Source organism: Sparus aurata, chromosome 3, assembly GCF_900880675.1.
Source record: "Sparus aurata chromosome 3, fSpaAur1.1, whole genome shotgun sequence".
In the NCBI taxonomy this organism is placed as follows: Eukaryota; Metazoa; Chordata; class Actinopteri; order Spariformes; family Sparidae; genus Sparus; species Sparus aurata.
The window spans coordinates 29,353,745-29,375,570 of NC_044189.1; the positions used below are offsets into that span (position 1 = coordinate 29,353,745).

The window sequence follows — 21,826 nt, forward strand, 5'->3', positions numbered from 1 at the left end:
AACACACCAAAAAAGACAGAAATGTGAAAAAACAAAGTAATAAATACTACGGAAAACATAACAAACAACTAATTTTACAGTACATACAAAACAGTTGTTTGAACATGCTGTTCTCAAGCTGTCAAAAATCACACCTGAGGTAGACTTGTATAGATTTCTGACAAGACGAGTTCTGTCTTGGTCACACATACATAAATAAGCAAATTACAAGAAACAAGACACTGGGACTTGGTCTTGGGATTAGAGTATTAAACATGGTAGATTAGACCCCATTGCACTGCAGTATGGTCGCCATTATGGTGAGCTCAAGCACATAATATAGGCCTATTGATCCTTAATGATGATCAGTACTGATGCCTTTAAACCTCTGTGTTGTGCAATCAGTGGGCTAATTTCCCAGTCCCCTTTTACATGAAGAATCTACTCTATGAGTCTAGTCAATAACATGCAGATACATCATTAACATGAGACTATATCAAGACACGTACAAAATTAGAATAAAAACTTGGGTTATGTACAATAAAAACAATTTACTTTAAAATATAGTGCCATGCTTGCTTTGTTTTAAGAAAAATGTCAGTGGATATCTGCTTTGTCATCTCTGAATACCAATTTGGTAGCTTATTCATCAGAGCAGGACTATTACAAGTAAATATGTCAGTGCCAATGATTGAGAAATAAACATTTGGTTTACTTAAATAGCCTTGTTTTTTTGATATGCACATTTGTGTGTATCAATCTGATGTTCAGTGTATTCCAGAGCTTATTTTGTAATCAACCATTTTAACTGATATTTCAATATTATATAGTCAATATTTTGTCAACCTGCTTTGTCACCAGATGACAAGCAAGAAGAAAGGTATACATTTTAAGGAAAAGTTCAACATTTTGGGAAATCACATGGTCTGTGTTTCCCCACTATCCACATTTCAAATACAATAGCATGGAAAGATCCCACCCAAAAAATGCAATGCACATCATGCTAAGAGATACATAATGTTAAAGGTGTTTAGAATGGATGGTTCCTTGAAGTCATTCAAGGTAACCACAGTATTGGCTGCTCTGTTTTGTGTGGCAGAAAATGACAAAGGTAGCTCATGGCTCGTTTGGCAGTTCGATTTCCTGAGTCTTGCACCATAATAAAACACATAAATACATCCTAAAAGAAACTACATCAACAAACCTTCTCCCTGAGTTCATAATAAGGATGCTATATACATTCTATGCTACTCCACATATAAACACTGGACTGCTGTGTTTTTTCTGCAAAGTGAGAATACAGTTAAATTAAAGACTCACAAAATTACACTGTCATTAAACCATTTAACAGTAAAATAATTACATTGAAGAAAAACAATGAAAAATACTGCACAGCATGTTTTTTTTTCTTTAGTATCTTTCTGAATCGCAGCACAGGCTCAAAGGAAACAATTAGAGCTGTCTGCCCTTCAGGGAGAACAACTCTGAATAAATAGTCAGTATGAGAAAGATAAAATCTATATACATTTAGCCATCCACCAAAATGAATGACGGCAAAAACCAAAAATTAGAAAATGGCAACAAAGATTTCTACATCTCAACTTCTTCCTTCTGCTTCATCTACAGCAGATATTTTTTATTTGAAAAAAATCCCTGATATATATGAGTCTGAACATTCCCTTTGGATTTTCCCTGTTTTGCAGACAAGGTCTGTCATACAATCAATGCTAGTCTTGCATATAAGTTCAAATAATGAAATGGCATTTTGGTAATGAGGACATTTACTTTCCCAGTAATTGGGAAAAGTAAAATTATTTTTCACAAGTACATCGTGAAGTAATGTTTTGAGTGGAATGGCACCTGAAAGCAGCTCTCATCAACCCTATTGAGAAGTGAGGGTTTTGGCACTTATGACATTCACAACTCAGTATGATACCTGAAATTGTTTTCGTGAGGGCAGACACAAATAGTTAGAACAAAGTATTTGGCAGCCCAGGATATGTTTTTCTCTTGCATTCACACATTGGATTGTTTACGTCATGTTTCAAGGTAAGTATGTATTTTTTTTTATTATCATTTTAAAATCTAAAACTTAACAATAATGCTATTTTGGCCATTCATTTACAACAGTAAAGTATTGGGGGCACTTTTCTATTGAAAAATAAGGTTGAAATATTTTGAGAAAAAGTCAAAATGTTAAAAAAAAATCAGCCGCAAGCTAATACTTTGAGGACACTCCCTCTGTCAAAGTTACAGTGCCTATAAAAAGCATTCACCCCCTTGGATGTTTTCCCCTTTCTTTTTTGACAAAAAAAAAAAAATACAAAATGACAAAGTGAAAACAAATTGCTATGAAGTGATGCCAATTAATAACAAATGTGTTATGTACAATACGTGATGGTATAAGTATTCACCCCCTTAAAGTATTTAGCAGATGCACCTTTGGTCACAATCAAAGCAGAGGTCCAGCCAGTGATTTGACTGATTGAGAGATATCCAGACAATCTCAATCAGGCCTGTACATTTGGAAACCGCAATTTAACAGCATTCTTCTCTGCAAAGCTGCTCAAGCTCTGTCAGGTTTACAAGGATTGGGTGTGAACAGCCCTTTTCAAGTCCAGCCACAAATTCTCTTTTGGATTGAGGTCTGGGCTTTGACTTAGCCACTCCAGAACATTCACCTTGTTGTCTTTTAACCATTTCTGTGTAGCTTTTGCTTTGTGCTTTGGGTCATTGTTTTGCTGGAAAATAAATCTCCTCCCAAGTCATTGTCCTCTTGCTGACTGAAACAGATTGTCCTCCATGATTTTTAAAATATTTTGCTGTTTTCATTTTAACCTCTACCTTTACAAGTCTTCCAGGGCCTGCTGCTGAGAAGAATCCCCAGGGGATGATGCTGCCACCACCATGCTTCACAGTGGGGATGGTGTGTTTGTTGTGATGTGCAGTGTTTGGTGTTTGCCAAACACAGCGTCTTGTCTGGTGGCCAAAAAGCTCAATTTTGGTCTCAGCAGACCAAAGAACCTTCTTCCAATTGACCAGGGCAGCAGTTGTTGAATTCATATTCTCTCCCAGCTAAGTTACTGAAGCTTTTGACTCCACTGACACAGTGACTTGGAAATGTTTTTGTATCCATCCACTGACTTGTACCTCTTGATGGAGTTGCTTGGAGTGGTCTTTTGTCTTCATGGTGTAATTGTAGCCAGGAGTACTGATTAACCAGTGAATGGACCTTCAGACACAGGTATCTTTATACTCACTTGAGACACATTCACTGCACTCAGTGATCTCCATTTTACTAATAGGGAGACTACTAGCACCAATTGGCTGGACCTCTGTTGAATTAGGTCAGTCACTTTAAAGGGGGTGAGTACTTATACAATCACTTATTTTACATAATTCAATTTTGATTAATTGACATTACTTTGTAGCAATCTGTTTTCTCTTTGACATTAAGGAGTTTCTTTCTTTTTGGGCATTTGCCAATAAAGCCAATTATATTCACCATGATTCCATTCATAAAAAAGGGAAAACATTCAAGGGGTTGAACACTTTTTATAGTTAATGTATGTCCACTAAAAGTGTTTTTGTCACTGACAGGCTGAGGTTGGTATTCTAAGTGTCTGACAACATTACAGAAAAGATTCCTACAGAGAGAGACCTTTCTGTTTAGTAATTAGACCCTTCTTATAACCAAAAACCCAAGTTTAGTTCAGGGAGAAGTCTCGTTCTGAAATCCAATGAGTTGTAACAGTTGTTGCTTCAACTAGATTGTCAAATGTCTTTGTATACAAATTATTGCTGGCAGTTTATCCAGGTAAACTTCAAACTCCTCCTCCCAACTTTGATTCATGTTTACACTGTTGTATTCTGCAACTCTGCAACAACTCATATCTCCTGAGTGAGCCTACTCCACGAGTTAAACCTGTGTTTCTGGTCACAAAAATCGTTTTTTTTTTCATAACAAAAAAGTCCATCTATGTAGGAATCGTTACCATAATGTTGTCGGACACTCAGAATAATAACCTCAGCCTGTCATTTGCAAAAAGCAAGCACTTTTGGCCACAACTAATTTTGACAGTGGGAGGAACCCCAAAGGACTACGTTGCAGCTGTGTGCGACAGCCAAATTAATTGATCTTTTGGATCAATTCCAATACTTTTGGTGAGTATAAATCATTTACACAACAAAACAAACACAGGGCCCAAGTTTTAAAAAAAACAGAAATCCCCTTTCAAATTTTCAGGCTACTTAAGTTAATGTTGCATACTACCTATAACACCTGCTGCTTTCCTGCACCTATTATATTTGTTATGATCTGACAAAGAAGGGTGCTATAATTCAGTAAATCCAGTGTGTCAAATATCTCCAAACCCATTTATCAATCAACCCCATTCTGGTGTTTCAGGCCACTCAGAAGTTTCCGTACACCCTGAATGTGTACAATGCTTCGGAAAGTTGTAAACCAGCAAGATGTTTGCATTCAAACTATTTTAAAAGGCTCAGCTAATGGAGGCACACATCATGTCAGATGAGTCCAAACAAGGATTTGATATGTGTGGCTACTACATGGCTGAAGTCTGATTGTTTGACTAAAGTTAAGACACTTATCCAAGGCAGAAAAAAACAACAGAAAAAGAAAAATTAATACATTTTAAAGTGGACATGACTGCCAGCGCTCTACTGAACAAGCACATCACATCAGTACCATGGTGATGACTCCTATTTTATCACTCAATAAATAAAACCTGAGGTAGCTCTTTCTGCAAGCAGTGTTCCAGTGAATAACCTCACAGTTTCCCTTAGTCATTCACTCAAAGTGTTTGGAGAGGGTGGTCTGGCTTTGCCCCTCTTCCTCATCCCTCCGCGAGGTAGCTGGTCCCTGAGAGCCCGGAGACGAATGCTGCTGCTGCTGCTGCTGTGCTTTGAGTGGACAGCTAGCCACCATGTGGGAAACACTCTGACAGAAATGGCACTTTTTGGGCTGAGGGGGCAGCTGACACTCTTTAGCATGATGGCCAGTACCTCCACAGTTGTAGCATCTAGAATGGATAGAAGAGAATGAATTACTTGAAAGGCGGCTAGTACAGTTTTGCTCAGTTACTTTAGCACAACTGCCAAATGAAAACCATTGTTCCTCCAACACATTCATGCTTTTAGTCACTGGTGGAAAGTAACTTAGTACATTTACGGAAGTACTGTACCGTGTAATTAGTTACTTATTGTACTTTGTAAAACCACCTTTATTAGTTTCAACATTAAAGTTGCATCAATGCATCAATAACTATAACATAAATTATTCTTTCTTTCTGCAGTGGGTACTTTAAATTTTGGTAATTGAATCAATATTGATTTAAGTACTTTTGTACTTGTAGTTAACAGGGGCAGCTATCATTTCTCATAACACATTCACACCACAGAGGGCAGAGCTGAGTTCAGTTACTGGACAAGCAGTCAGCAGATACAGCACACCATTTGGGAAGGACTGGTCTAAGCTATGACAAAGGGACATGTTACTGTGGCAGCAGTGATGCACTCAGTGATTGCTTTTCATGTTTTAAGAACTACCTCAACGCTTTAGAAAATGTGCTCAAGAAATTGAGAAACATTTTGAAGTCCAAAGAAAATGCTTTTTCTTATCATCTTCAATATGACAAGTAGCTCACTTCATTTGACATTCAACCACCAGAGGGCAGCACACTCCAGCATTAGTTCAGATCCCCCCCTGTCTCTTAACACACGGTGGGTGCATCCCATTTCACCAAAATTGAAATACATTTACCGCACTTGCAGGTTATACTTGTGTCTTAGTCTTTCCCAATGAGGATTCGTGGAGAGGTGCGACGAAACCATAGCAGGAGGGAGGAAACAGGGAAATATGTTGAAGTGAAATGATACGTGTTTTCCTCTGAAGCGTCACGTGAAGCAAAATTTCTGATGACGGTTGCAGCTGTCAGTCAGCTTTAAGAGCTTAAGAGACTTTAGATGAATTTGTCTGCACACAGTCCCTTGCCAAAAATGCATGTAGGGATTTTTGTTGTTGATGATTGTTTTTCAATCAACATGAACATTAACACATGTCAAGTATGGAGTATAAAAAAAAATAGATACAAAAGAAAACCAACAAAAATCAGACCGCACAGACAAGACAGAAGCAAAAGCATCATCTTTACACTGCCCATAGCATTAATGATTTATGAGTCATCCATTAACCCACTCTAGGAATCTAACTCAGCAACTAAAGAAAAGTCCAAATAAATAAATAAATAAAAGAGAGAGACTGACCTTACATTATGACAATTAACAGAAAATGAAATACTCAAGAAATCAAAGAGACACATATATCCAAAGGCAAATATATTTCTCCAAAATATAATGTCAGGCTTCTATCCCACAGCTTACTAAAAGACAACAACTTGCTCCAGACAAGCAGAAATGATTTTTTTATGGTTGTGTAGGTTAACTCACATTAACTGAAATGATGAATCTCTGTCAATAAGCCCACTCTCTACATTCTGGTCTGACTTGACATTTCCAATGGCAGAGGATAATCCTAGCAGCTGAAATAAAGCCTGCTAGACCTCGGGTAAATGCCTAGATATTGTGGGTAAATGCAACCTGTCCCCCAAGAGGCAAAGCTGAATTGATCCAGGCACAGGTGTGCCCAGCCACTCCTGTATTGCTTTAATTATTTCCTTCCAGAATGGCAGAACCAGAGGGCAGGCCCACATTACATGGATAAAGTTGCAAACCTGCCCTTTACAATTCCAGCACAAATTATTTTCTAGCAAGCCCATTTCATGAAGCCGGACAGCTGTAAAAGTAATAACAATTAAGTATCTTATAGTGTAAATTTGCCTCTAGCTTCTCTTGTGAACCAGCCTGGACTGGAAATTATCTTTGCCCACGAGTCCTCGTCAATGTTCACATTCAAATCCCTCTGCCACATTAGTCTAAGATTCTCACAATTGCCATGCATTGCATTAGCAACTATCTTGTAAAATATGGAGGATGACTGTTTATTTATAGGTAATTTAAAGTAGAACTGTACCATATTATCTTCCACAGGTAACTACTTAATTACACTCCCCAAACTACTTCTCTTCTTGGATTTTTGGATGGGTTAAAATAAAGATTTGATCTCTTTTGCAATTATCCTTATGACTCTGCATTATTTCACCTGCTGACTGTGCCCTAGAATATAACCAGTCCTGCGCTTTTTACAAGTTTAAATAACTTCAAAGCAGACGGCAAGCAGTTTTTTCCTGGATGATCTTTTTTCCAACGGCTCATCTCTGGAGAAACTCTGACTGCTGGGATCTGCATCTGCTTGACTGTTTTGTTTGGCAGTTTGTGCAAGCTCAGCGCCTATGTAATTGTCGCAATTTTAATCACTCGTAAGGCATATTAGTCGGGATGTGATGCACCTGCTGCTGATATCGTTATTATTAATTGTCGTGCAAACGAAGCTTCTGTTATTCACATTACACTTTCTCTAGAATTTTTTTGTGAGCCCACAACTTGAATTTATATCATTTAGTCATCATTTGCCTCTGTGTTCATTGATAGAAATGAACAACGACTTTCAGTTACAGCACAGAGCAAGGAAACGACAAATGAGGGGATTGGGTTTTACCCAGGACCTGCCACCATGAAACCACATTTAGTGGAGTCCCAGTGGTGAACAGCTGTTACGGGATTTGTCCAAATTGATCTCTGTTCCTCTGGGGTAGGTATCAGGGATTCTTTGACAGCTTGGCTTGGTTTTTCCACTACCAAGATAATAAGGTGGATGCTGGTTTTGCACTGTGTCTAAGGTCACCCTGATCTAAAAACATTCTTTTTCGTCTTTTTACCTCACTGTGACGAGCTTCAGTGTGCACAGTGCTTTATGTGCAGATGGAAAGTTCCTCTGTGCTCGCATAATCTCACATTAAAACATGGATTTTCCAGCAGGATTTTATGACATCACAGTTTGGAAGGCAATTATAGTCCAATATACAATTACACAAGTGTGACGTGGTAACTTAACACAGAGAATACACTTTTCAGTGAAGTAGAAGACATCCTTTGCTAGTAAAATGCTTGAAATTAACAATACTGGCTTTTTAAGAGATTCAAGATTTTTCAATTAAAAACTGTTGATGAGCTGTTAAGAATGTTCAGCTATTCAACTGAACTTTTTGTAGAGAGTCCATTTCAGACACAAGACAACAATTTACCATAATATGTTCAATACTCCACCAATATTAAAACAGGCTCACAAGAGTTAATAATAGATAGTGTATCTTGGGATCCATTAGGCATTATTAAATGTCCAGGCATTTAATCAGGCATCTTCATTAGTCCCCTCAAACTGCTCATCAGATGACTACTGATCTGGCAGAAATTCATCAATTCATCAACAACAAAACCATCATTAACAATATCAATAAAACCTGTGCTTCTGCTGCTATTGCAAGCTGACTTGCCTGCTGTAAAAAAGGCCTTCCCAACAATAAAACTGATTCTAATTTAAATTCACAAGCAATCTGTCATTTAAACAGAAATATGTTACACAACAACTACCTTTCACCAACAGGATTCCACTTAAAGTTACTGGATGATAGCATAAAATTATCATTCAGCACTAATCTTGCCACTGCTATGAGTCTCCACACACAAGAGTTGTTGCTAAACAGGCTGCTTTGATCTCGTAGTTATGTGTGTATTGTTCGCAGTAAATCTATGCCGAGCAAGCTAATGATCAGTAGCTAAGTGAAATCCTGTTGGGGAATTCATTAGAGCAGAATAAATAAGGCCAGTGAGGCTTTAGCACTGTGCACTGTGACACAAAGAGACAGCAGTCACTTAAACAGGCAGGCAAAATCTATTGATTATTTCTACATTGACAGCCTGATTTTCTATGGGCCCTCTGCTCTCCATCTCCAGGGAAGGCAACATCGCCTGTCCAAATATACAAAGACTTCTTTTAAGACCTCTGAAATATTACGATCATGCTTCGACCTTATAACTGCGATGGTGAAATAGACAAGGAGGTGCTTGCAGGAGACCAAACACACACTAACTAAATCTGCTATGATTTGCTTTCATGTTTTCATTTCAGCTGAAGACCGTGTGGCCTTCTGTTTAAGAACAGTGTGCTTCAGTTTTATAAAAAGAATACATAGGTATCTGTTTCAGGGGTTAACTCACTTGCCACCATGTCACTTGCTGCTCACAATGTTTATGTTATTGTCAACAACCCTTATTTCAAAAACAAAACCAACAACATATTTTTCCATCTCCTAAAGTATCCAACCAAAAAAAATCCCAAACTGATCCTTCCGAAGCCTCCCTCCACAGCCTTTTACTACAAAAACACTGGCTAAGTTAGCGGCTAGTTTGCTAGGTCCACAAGCTCACTTGGGTTTTATGGTCTAATGAAAATATAATTAAACAACTCATATGCCACAGTCATATAAACACGAGCAAAATAGTCATCACGATTTTACCTCAGTCTGAAAAGGATACCTCGTTACTCCTTACACATAGGTGTGCTATGTGCTAACATTCCTGGGTTAGCTGCTGAATGAGAGGCTCAGGGCCTGTGTACTTTGAATGCAGCACATAGTTGTCATCACTTACCATATCAAACTACCTCAAGACTCACTCACAAATCACCTAACATTATCATTAGGAATATAAACAACATGAAAGCCGGTTTGACGACCAACAAACTCTGAGCTCACAGGTGTCCTTGGTGACTCTGTAAGGACACTCCCACACAGAGTTTAAAAACCTGCCAACTTCCTTCCAGCTAGTTAGAAGCCTCTTGGATGAGAGGTGAAACTACTTGTGAAAATGAAACAAGTCCAGTTGCCTACAATACAGCACTTCGAATTACCATGACCTGGATGACAGAGACCCTTCATAAACATCACAAAATAATGAATGCACGGGTAGAATGCACACAGGTGGGTCGTGCAATAATTTTATACTGGCCAAATGAAAGTGTTGGATGGGCTTGTTGCAGGCCTGTGCAGTTGCAACAGCAGATTTGACCTTTTTTTTTTTCAAACACCAGCTTTAATACTTTCCAACGACTCGACCCTGTTTGTCTATGGCCTACTGGTTCCTGCTGATGAAGGTGCTAACACTGAATTTAAAAGTGAAGTTGTTGGTCGCAACAAAAAAAATGCTTAAACACTGGGAGACAAGATGGGAGGTCTACAGCAATATATAGTTTCATTTATAAATTGTAGGCACAGTAACTTCCTAAAACAGCCGTTCAATGTAGTTTTTAGTGTCACTTAATCATGGAAACAGTGCGTTTATTGCGGACCATTCTTAACTTTATTCTTATTATCAACATACAATCAGTGCTCTGGTTAGTATATGGGGCAGCAGAACAGTGTATGTCGGATCGAAACAAAATAAACTACAGCCAGTGTAACATGTGTTTTTTTATATCTTTTTTGACAACAATGCAGCACTATGGCACAAAGGAAGACGATATATCAGCCTTTGATTCACACACAGTATGTCTTGGTAGATCCATTAATTGCAATGTTCTGTCTTTTCGTGGAATTTGTTGATGATTAGAAAAAAATTCAGAATAAATGTCTTTTAAAACGGTCAAGTTCCGTCTGTGAGATACAGAGTGATGAAATAAGAGTAAGCCCTGGATCACCTCTCAGCTAACCACCACTTCCTTCCTCTCTTCCTCCCAGCCCCCCATCAGTGCTCAGTATTGATCAGCGTGGCCACGTGGCCTACTGTGACCTCTGAACCTTGACCCCCACTCGCTCAACCACCGTCCCTCCACCTAATTTGCACACCACATCCCATTGTTGCCATGGTGATGGTGACCTCTGACCGCCTACATCTGTTATCAATTAAATGGATAGGATCCGTCCTCACTCTGAATACTACATTTATGTTTGGGAGAAAAGAGGGAACATGTGAATGCAATCAAACCTATGGCGGATACTTAAGAACAGGAAGTGGTGGGATTATTTTTATCACTGGTCCATGCACCATGATTAATGAAGTCCAACGTAATAAGATGTTATCGCATTAATAACTTTGTCAGATCTTAATGGCCTCCAATCTGCAAATCCAGCTTCTTTCCTCTCAATTGGAACATTCAAGTATTGAAACAGAGAGGAGAAACATCTGAATGTAATCAAACCCAGCAGGTATTTAAAGACAGGAAGATGTGGGATCCATTTTATCACTGCCAGCCATGATAAATATGCTCATATCTACAAGATGCTATCAAATTAATAGTCTCACTGGATCTTAATTACCCAAACGAGCCTCAAAGACAAATGGAGCAATTGCAAATAAATTACAGTTTCCTCAGTAGCATTCATTTGTAGGTTAATCTATAGCTGTTGAGTTTGCATTTGATAACAAAGAGATATACAGAGACCAAAAAGCAGAACGTTGGGGGTTTTCTGAGATCAAACTATGTATTGATCCAGCTCAGCCTGCTGCTCCACAAAAAGCAAAATACCTTCTGTTTGAATGCTTAGTTCAGTTCAGTTCAGCTCAGTTCTGTTCAAGGCCCCTGGCTTTAAACAGAACTTAACAAGTTGGCAATACAGACTGGCATCACTTGCAGATATGAACACTACAAATATCTCTCTCTTCATCAGGTCCTTTTTGTCAATGTGAGTCTGAGGCAAACAAAAACCATCTTCAATTGCCAAAGTAATATTCCAGTTCCTTTATTTACTTAAAGGTTAATCTTAAACAATTGATATCAATAAATAAACACATTTGCAGGATAGCCAATTTCCATTTTCTTTTATCTACTCTATACGCTAGATTCTTTTACAAGTTAGATACATCTTTATTTCATTTCATTTTTACTTGTGTTGGAGCCGGCACCTATAACAATTTCACTAGATGTTGAACTATGTATGATTGTAAATGTGAAAATAAAACTGATTGGATGGAGATTCACAATAAAGTTGAAAAGTAACATTTTCACCACTTCAGTTAATTTACGATAGTGAACATTCGTCATTCAACCATAGTAAGCAAATCATTTATAACATTGTTCCTGTATTTTCAGCAAAGCCACTTCATGTTTCCTTTGCACACTCGATACTTTCTGCACATTCTCTAGAAGCTACATAGTTTCAATACAACAGACAGGAATCTTGAACAATCACTCTCACCTTTACTATTCAAGAGATCAAATAAAGTACTTTTTTGTATAAAACCTGTAACTTTACACAATAAGTAGCATTGTGGTACAGTGGTGAAAATCTTGTATTTCTTAAACCTGCAGTGCAGGCCTTCAACATATAAATGAACATCTGTTCCATTAAATCTTTTTAACTAGTTTCCTCAATGCTGATTAAGCTTGTCATCCCAAGATAAATCTTGTTGTATTTTACAGAATACTGGATACTTTTTAAATCTGGAGCCATCTGCGCCAATTTGTATGCACTGCCACAGTAGATATAATATAGACCTAGTAGCGTATGCAAAGATGGCCCCTATTCAGTCCAAGTAATAGTAATCATCTAGTGCATACGCCAACAAAGTTTTCTAGCTTCCAGGTTTACTTCTTGGTTTTGTGGCCTGCTGAATATATGCAGTAGAGATTCGCTTTTCTCAGCTCTAGGAAAATTTTATTAGATATATGGAACCTCCATGGATCAAAAATTCATGATAGAAAGAATCATAATTGACAGTATTTGTGTTATTATTGTCACTGCCAGAAGGAGTCAAATGTGGGTTCAAGACAATAACATTGTGTTAATGTCTTGGACCCAAAATATGAGGCTATCTTCTGAGAGATACAGTTTATTGTTCTTTTTCTGAGAATGAGGTGAGAAGATTGATACGACTTTGCTATGGCACTCAAGTCAGGAACAGGTCCTGACTTGACGTCGGACACGTCCTGGAAGCAGAAAGAAACAGGCAGCCAGGCTCCTTCTAAAGTGCAAAAGCAACTGTCTAGAACACCCCTAAAGATCAAAACTTAAATTGTTGTATCTCTTTGTTTAATCTGCACACAAAGGTAAAATTGATCATTCATGGCATATTGAAACTGTTCGCTGGGGAAAATGTAATGCCATCACAGTAAAATAACACTGGGCCTTTACAAATCAGAACCTGTGTTAACCAACTGTATCTGGCAAACTGTTAGTGATCAAGAAATAGTTCCATCATGCAACTCCTCCTAAAGTGAGCAACAGTCATTTCTACCCGTCTATATGTGTACATGTTAAACAAACATTATATGACATTTTAATAAGTTAGCTTTAGAGGAGCTAGCAGGCATATGTTTACAATACCAGGATAGCTTTTGACCCCCACTTCTTTTCTTTAACTCTGCTAACTAAGTCCTGACTCTAGGTCTGCTCATACGTAAGATTATTGATAATCTCATTTTACTGAGAAAGCATATTTCTCAAAATGTTAAACCGTTCATGTCATTGATTAGCCTGTGTATCTGACTGGACCTACCTATCACCCCTTGAGCGACGTTTCTGGGTGCTCTTTGGCCTTCTCTCGTTGCCCAGACATGGTGCTCCATTTGGCCCAGTAACCCAGACAGACTCCAGCCCTTTAGATGATTTCTTAAATGTGAACTCTAGATCTTCACCCTCCCTGAGGCTGCGGAAGCCCTCCATGTGCAGTTTGCTCTGTTAATGAGAGAGAGCGGGGTTCATTGGGGTTAGACAGTTGTCACAGAATGCAACAGATTTATCTGGGATTCTCATGAGCTGTTTGAGATTTATTATCAAAAACATTTCAATTCCACAACTTGACTGTTTTGGTCAGCCGTTCGTCAACCACTGTGAACTATAGGTCGACTATGAAAGAAGCTTACAATGCCCTATATTGGTGCTTCTTGTTAGGCCACGACATTTAGCGGCCGTAGTCTTTATTACTGCTGAAAAGGAATAAGTGAGGAGAAGTAGTATAAAGAGCAAAAAATTTGTATCGGAAGGAGGTCAGAGTTGGACAGTCAGGTTAAACAAGCATAGGACTTCTATTCAGGAGACCGCTCTTTATGTCCAATGTAAAACCAGTGAGTTATTTTAACTTACCTGTGTAGTGAAGTTACGCATGAACATAAGTTACTATGTAACATAGATAGGTTTGTAGCTAAAGTGACACAAGTAATGTAACGTTATTTTAAGTCAAACTGTGTGTTTTTCTAAATCTGACCAAGAAGTTTTCTTGCCAAAACCAAAAAGCAAGAGTACGACGAAGATCCGGTGCGTGTGTCAATATTACACTGCAATGATCTTATTGATTTGGCATTGGTGATATATGTCATATTCGGAGTTGCTGGCAATTTAGATATTCATTCACTTTGGTATGAGGTTGTGTTGATTTTGATCCACAGCTTGAGAAAAGCTTGTGATCACAGTGAAGCATTTAGTAGCAAAAGAGCAAGATGTTTTCCGTGATGGAGACTAAATACTGAGCTAAGTGAGCGTAAATATTAGACTTAAATTCATCAGGTGGACACAAATTTGACACATGTGTACAAAGTGAAAATGTACTGTGTGCATTTATGTGAAAATAATAACCGTTGTTAGTTGATATGTTAATGTTGTGTTCACCTAACCTGTCCCCAAGTTCAAAAAAATCATGTATCGTAGGTTTAAGTGTTATTTTAGCAGCTTGTTACGAGATAAATACAGCTGTTTAGGGGTAACATTTGTAGATGTCTGCGCTTTAAATGAGCCAATTCCATTTTTGATCAAGACAAAGGTGCAGCTTACTAAATAATTGACTGCACACTTGAAATAATCACTATAAATGATGCACAAACATAAATGAGAAGCTCTCCATCGGGGAATCCTCAGCCTTCTCCTAAAAATCCAGTCATGTTTACAGCCCTGTTAAAACATCAATGCTCTCAAACAACCCTCCTCCCCTTGCATGTCTCCAAAGAATTCCTCACCACCATTTTGTACAAATGTCAGTATCGTATGTAGCCTATCCCAATGTTGAAGTTGGACATATCTGTGATTTGCTAAAACCTTAACCCCCACATTATATACTGGTGAATAGGCTGGGTAACCAAGAAAATAGAAGCTTGTTCTGGCTGTGTCTGTCTATTCTGAGCTTTATCAGACAGAAAATAGCATAACAGAGACTGTAATGCTCATTCGGGACCAGATCTGCTGGACACTGAAATGTTGCAGATTGTGCTTAAATCACTTACAAGTTGTTAGCCCCCTCTGTTACAAACAGTGTTAGCGCATGTCAATTGAAACTAACACACAGCACCTTTTTCTCTCACCACAAAAACCGAAGACCACTGCCAGCACTTTTCTGCCAAAAAATAAAGGTTATGTGGACACAAGCCCTTTTTGTCATTGGTGCGAATCATCACAGTGAGGCTATAAGACACAGAGTTATTGAACTGGGTTGGTGTGGCAGTCTGAGGCAGTCAGGAGGAGATGACAGCACACTGTGTCAGCAGTTACCAGAATCTTACATTTACATTTATTACAGATTTGTCTCCAAATTATTTATATGTTGGTCATTATAAAAATACATACTACAATCTCCCATTTGATCAAAGCTCAAGGCACCAATTCGGCATGTACATGCCTTTGTCCCCTGCCTTTCATCAAATTTACAACATAGAGAAAGGTAATCTGAGAAGAGGTCTCTGCCAAAAGGGTCCACATGGGAGGCGGGACTGAAACTCAGGGTTGGGTGGGCTCCCTGATGCTTAAATGACTTTATAACAGGAAGCAGGGCTGGATGGGGAGAGGAATGAGCCTTGTTTTCTGTGCTTTAGCCTCTAACCCCTTTAAACCCCCCCCCCCCCCACACACACACACACACACACACACACACACACACCTTTGAGGTTCCACAGCAAATATCTGTCCATGAGTTGAAGACAATGAGGGAGTGTCAGAACAAAAATCATGCATGATTGACTTTAAGATGTGTTAATCTTCAGGTAATTTTACACAAAAACACAACAGATGTCTTCTTACAAGCTGTTTTTAAAGCATACGGCCGGACTTTATTCAAGAGAGTTTTGCCTGGTTTGTCAACTGAAACAATTTAGAAAAATGGCCAACACATTTTTCTAAAAAAAAGAAATATATAGAAAAAAAACAGTTCAGCTACACAGTTGAGAAGCTACAATCACAGATGCTTGTCATATTTCTTAAAAAGTGAGTTTAAGCTTTACATGAAAGATATCCCCTTACTGAATCCCATAGATGCATTTGGTTTTAATGAATAAACGGAATTCTTACACATGCTGAATATGGCTGCAACCCTATCACCAGAATAATAATAGCCATGTAGGTTTCTGCAAACCACTTGCTTGCTTGCGGTCTTGAAAGGCTTAGGCACAGGTACGAGTGAGGAAAAGACCATGTTTTGGCTTGAAGAACCTGTTTTGGTCACCGCAATAATGGCTGGAAAATATCCTGTATTCCATACCAAATGGGTTCACACTTACAAAATGCTGAAATGCCCTATGCTGTCGCGCCCTCCACCTACTGACATGAAAGTCAGTTCATGTAATGTAAACGTAAAATTACATGTTAAAAATGATATTGATATGATATGTTTGAAACAAAGACTGGGCCAGAATATGTGATAACCTTCAGCTAAGCCAAGCTTTAAACTTCTTATATTATTCTCATGTATGATGAATGCACATGAGTTGCTAATAGTGTAATAAATCTGGTATTTGTGTAACTTCAGCCTGATTACCAGAAAGTATTGCAGACGCAAGTATAACCTTTTGTCATTTTTGTACCTGTAATGGTCCCTTAAAGATTACAGTGGTGTAAAGACAGATGCCGTATTGGACTGACAAAGAATTCTTAAAAACCTAACTTTCTGAAGTCACATTCGTCAGTCATCAGCCATCTGAATTTGAAGCACTGTATATTTTTTTCAGTTCATTATTTTGTCCACACAGGCTTATTTATTTTAGTTTTGTCAGTACTTGATATTCTGACTGTAGTTTAAATGTGCTCTGTAGAAACTACTAACGTTCAGAATCTTTATCTGAAAGGCGCCACTGTTGTGTTGTGATAGATAACTTTGAAATGTAGCCTATTTGTTCTTACTTGTAAGTAAAACTGTCAGACATTGTGTTTGGATACAGAAATGTAAATCAATGCCACCCAAGCCAATAAAAGTCTGGACTGTTTATATGTAAGCTATCATATTCAACTCTTGCGCACTCAGTGCAGTGCAGCACCTCTCGGCATCCTCTCACCTGGTGGACGAACACGTCGAGCGGCTCCTCCAGCACAGCTCCGTCCCTGCTGCTCATGGACAGGAAGCCAAAGCCCATCCGCATGTTGAACCACTTGCAGACCCCGCTGCCCCGGCACAGATCCGCGGCGGAGCCCTCCTCCTGTCTGTGAGCACAGCCTCCTGCACGGGACACACACATACAGGCAGTGATGGTTAGAGGGCCTGATGTGTATGAAGTGTTGTGTCATGACTACCAGCAAAATACACAAAGACAGCAAGGCCCGTACAACAATACTGTTAATATTAAAGTTATATATTTTCTCAGATAAGGCGTGTGGGAAATACATTACAACAGGGGTACAAATGGATGATTTTATCATCAATTAATCGATAGATTATTTTCACTCATCAACTACAAAACGGCATAAAAAACAGTGAGTAATGCCCATTACAATCTCCCATAGATCATGATGCCATACTTAAAAGTCTTTGTCCAACCAACAAAAACAACAAGTATTCACACAAGCCAACCTGAATAATTCTGGAAAAAAAAATTTTAAAAAAATGACTTCATCGATTATTTTATTTATTTATCTATTCATTTTTTCACCTTCCTTCCTTTCGCTTTTCTCTTTCCACTCTATTACTATTCATTTCTCCTACTGATACGAGGTCACATAATTACACCTGAAACTGATAAAACACGATCAACATGATAAAACTTTGGTGCTGCGGAAATCAAGTCAATTAATGACAATAAAGTGGTTAAAAAACAAATCACGACTGTATAAAGTGTGCGTTCATCATTTATGATACATTACTACATTTTGTGAACTAATTGTCGTTCCTGTTATATATTTTGTTTGTTACATTAGTATTATAATGTCTATATTCTCGCATTTGTCAACAGTCAGAGAGCAAATCAAGTAATTTCTTCTTCTTGTTTTAGATCCTAAAATGTCCTAAAATACTACTCCCATGACCAGAAGGCCTTCAAAATAAAATTGTGTCTTCCCTTTGCCAATATTAGAATCGATAATCAGCTAAATCTTTCTGTAAGCCAATCTTTAAAAGGTCTTTATCTGTTCCTCGTAAGAAGCGGATTCTCAGCATATGTTCAGTAAATGCTTTTCCCTCGGTCTACCTGTGGAACTGTGATTGGAAGCAGAGCCCATCCCGCCGCTCTCTGCTGCTTCTTCCCGGCCTTGAAGTGGACTGAGCTGCTGCCTGCAGCTTCTCACCCCTCCGTCCTACCTCCACGTCCACAAAGACGTGCTTTTCTCCCCCAGACACTCTTCTGAATAGACACACCAACCAGCCCCTCAGAAAGGAGTGGAAAAGACAAAGAGAGAGGCCTCTTTCTATTCAACCTCCTTCATCTGCAAAGAAGTTCCTCATACCTTCTGCCATGGTGGGAGGTTTCCCCAGCCTCCTGCAGAAACTGCTCCGGCCCACAAAATATCAGATGAACTGAGTGAACAGCATGCTGGATATCCGTGCACGGTCTCTCTGTGTGCGTCACCGTGTGTGTGTGTGCAATCCTCCAGGAGAAAGACTGCCTTTCCCCTGCCTCCTGCTCTCGTCTTACACAATATGTAGAACCTCACTGACCCTCCTACCTCTGGTAACCCCCATCGCACCCCGCGCACACACATACACACCACTACCTTTTCGGTCAAGTCCACGTGATTTTTCAATTACAGATAAATCACACTTGGTCAATAAGATAGGGAGCCAAAATGACCAATTAGAGCTTTGGACATTACAGCATCAGCGTTTCATCCAAAGGTCCAGAAGGATATCACTCCGCCCACTGCCAGCCTCCACCACACACAGGGACTGTCTTGTGTGTCAACATAAGCAATATTATCTAATATATATAGGCCTAATCCATGAATGTAATTAGAATTAAATTTGCTCCAATATTTTGCAGTGAAACCTTGACATTCTCACAGTTAGAATTTTAAAAAATTTAACCAAAAGGAAATAAATATTAACTTGTTCAAAAGAATAATGGTATTTTACTGATTTTAGAATAGACCCTCTGCCTAGTTGACTCAAAATGCGCTTTTTCCATTTGTATAAATGTGGCCATGATGGCATTGCTTTTAAAAATTAGATAAGTCAAAGGAATCAAGTGTCAGTTTTGAAGAAAACAAGGAAAAAACTTTAATTACTGTGGCACTGAGTAATATCAATCTTACATGAGTTTAAAATGACCTAACATGAAAGCCGTCCCTAATTTTTACTTTCACATAAAATTGAAGTTTTTTTAGCCAATGACAACACGTAAATTCTTAAAACACCCAATTGATATAATCATTAATGTATTCATTTATTAACTCCTAGTTAGTGTTGAATCCCTAATTTGGACATTAGGACAAAATATAACTGGTCAAATTACATTTCTAATGTTATCTTTGTGAATAACAATTTTTAGCCCTTTAAAAAAATCCTTGCAGGAAGTCCATTCAATAATCCTAACAATATTACAATCCATTAAATGTTAAATCAGCATCTTTAAATTGAATGGTATCTTTAAGTCTGCTGAGTTCAGTTTAAGGGTTTTCGCCTTTTGAAACCCCCTCATATACCCTGATGACACCTTACATTGATATAATGAGTAAGAGAAATGTTTCAAATAAATGTTTAAATTCAGGGCTCAAGTAGAACCTTGTGATATAGGCATTCGGTATGTTTTCACTGCTAAATAAGGGATTTATTAACTGTATTTTAAAGCATTGTTGTTTTAGTGTTTACAATTTTCTTCAGTCCATCACAATCATCGCCTGTTTTGTCTAATATACTACAACAGTACTGTGTACAGTACAAATGTTCTCTAAATGAACAGTGTGCTTATGTTAGTGACACTGATAGGTGTAACTTAGACACCAGATGGTATCTCCCTGTTCCTTATTCTTTCAAGATGAATCACATTTGTTGCAGATGAAGTTAAGCTCCCTGCATTGTCTCTGCTGAGGTGAGTCACGTCCACCTGTTACAATTTGTGAACAGACATACGATGGCCCGTTGTAGCCATTCACTCGCACTCATTAATCGGTAATTAGTTGCTGCTGAGTCATGGAGCTTCCTGTAGTGACAGCAAGCACACTGATACATGCACACACACACATATATATCAGTACAATGCAGAGATAATGAGCTAAAGCCAGCAGTTTTTCTGACCTTCTGCGCACCAGTGCAGCTTACTATCCTCACATTTTGCCCGTGTGTGTGTGTGTGAAAGAGAGAGAGAGAGACAGAGAGAGAGAGCTGTTCCCTGATGAAAACCAAATGACTACCTCCATTCATGCATTTAATAGTGTAGCCAGAGGCCCTCTGAAAGTCATCATTGAAAAAGAAAAGCCCACCGGCTGCTGCATGACAGAACAGGCCACCCTAAGGTGACCTGAGTCTTCCAGAGGGGCTTGTGGGAACAAAGCCTCGGCACATGCTCAGTCAGCAGTCATCACACACACGTACACCCACACAGCCCGTTATGTCACTGAGAAATTAAGTCTTCAACACTAAAATGTTCCATATATCGCACATATAGACGTACTGTTAGGACCACAGTATTGACGTTGTGTATGTAGTGGTGTGCACTTTAAAACACACTTTGGGAATGACTGCCTGGGCGTTTTTGAATGGCAGAGGGGGGGAAATAAGCAGCGATCCCATGGGAAGCCTGTCAGCTCACCTTTCACCTCTTTTCCATAGCAAATCAATCAATAAACCTGATCAATACAAATCTATAATGCGCTGCCATGTTGTGACAGATTTTCCGTCCCACAACACGGGAGGTACAGAGACTGCTAAGGGCAGCATTGTTTATTAAAGGGACCTGGCCGTCAGATGAATAGGACTAGTTTTTGGATGGGGACTGTTATTTTGATTGACTTTACAATCAAATTAAACAGAAATTTGACACAATTTTTATTCCAGTTTGGTGGGTGTTGTAGATATTCAAAGCAGCAATGTGTGTGCTTTCCATGTGTGACTCTAATGTTCTAAAACAATGAAAATATATTGATGAAAAGTGGTGCAGTCTCTGTTTTGCTTTCAGCCCATAAACCTCACTCTCCCCTGGTCAGATCTGTGCTCGCATGCATTGTCTATCACAGGGTCACTCTTGACAATACCACCAGGTGGCGCCAATGTGATAGCCAGTTCCAAACCCTTCACAAAACAAGGCTGGTGCTCAAATTTTTTCTCATTGTCAACAGATCCCGTGAAAAGACCAAAATCAACTATGTTTTGTTGCATCAAACGTTAAACAGGAGTATATAGTGTATTTGTTGGGGATTACTTTATTACTTGATTAATCCACATTTGGTGACCGTCCTAATGAATCTGTGGAGCAGCAGGACAGTTTATGTGGGACTGCGTTTGTGTCCATGGTTATGAGGGAACACGTCACCCAGTGCAAGCCACGCCAAGTGTGGCTCATTGATGTGTTTCAATATTCTTTTTTAACAACAATGGGAAAATAAGATATATAAGGCTTTTTTTTCCCCACACACACAATACTACATTGTTTTCAGTCTTTATGTGGATTGACTGACAATAATTGACCTCATCTATTGCATACAGTGTCTGCCTTTGGATTTCATGTTTAATTGTTTTACAGCATTGACTGAAA

At 38.7% G+C, this 21,826-nt stretch overlaps 1 protein-coding gene across 2 annotated transcripts; it reads right to left on the reverse strand.

The window, feature by feature from the left end:
* Window positions 1-204: 204 nt before the first annotated feature.
* On the reverse strand, window positions 205-18,734 carry LOC115578492 (protein lin-28 homolog A-like). 2 transcript variants are annotated; one of them, XM_030411476.1, is made up of 4 exons: window positions 18,585-18,734; window positions 17,204-17,364; window positions 13,450-13,628; window positions 205-5,021 (listed from the first exon to the last, which is right to left on the reverse strand). In XM_030411476.1, the coding sequence occupies exons 1-4, from the start codon at window positions 18,592-18,594 to the stop codon at window positions 4,790-4,792; spliced, it is 582 nt and encodes a 193-aa protein (XP_030267336.1). In that variant the 5' UTR covers window positions 18,595-18,734; the 3' UTR covers window positions 205-4,789. The 2 variants fall into 2 exon arrangements, with proteins under 2 accessions (XP_030267336.1, XP_030267335.1); XM_030411475.1 differs by lacking the exon at window positions 18,585-18,734 and adding an exon at window positions 18,329-18,414.
* Window positions 18,735-21,826: the final 3,092 nt, after the last annotated feature.

Coding starts and splice junctions, on each gene's coding strand:
- LOC115578492 (XM_030411475.1), bottom strand. CDS start 18,359: ATGGGCTCTGCTTCCAATCACAGTTCCACAG. Junction 13,629..17,203: donor TCGACGTGTTCGTCCACCAG/GTGAGAGGATGC, acceptor TCTCATTAACAG/AGCAAACTGCACATGGAGGG. Junction 5,022..13,449: donor CGTCGCTCAAGGGGTGATAG/GTAGGTCCAGTC, acceptor TATCCATTCTAG/ATGCTACAACTGTGGAGGTA.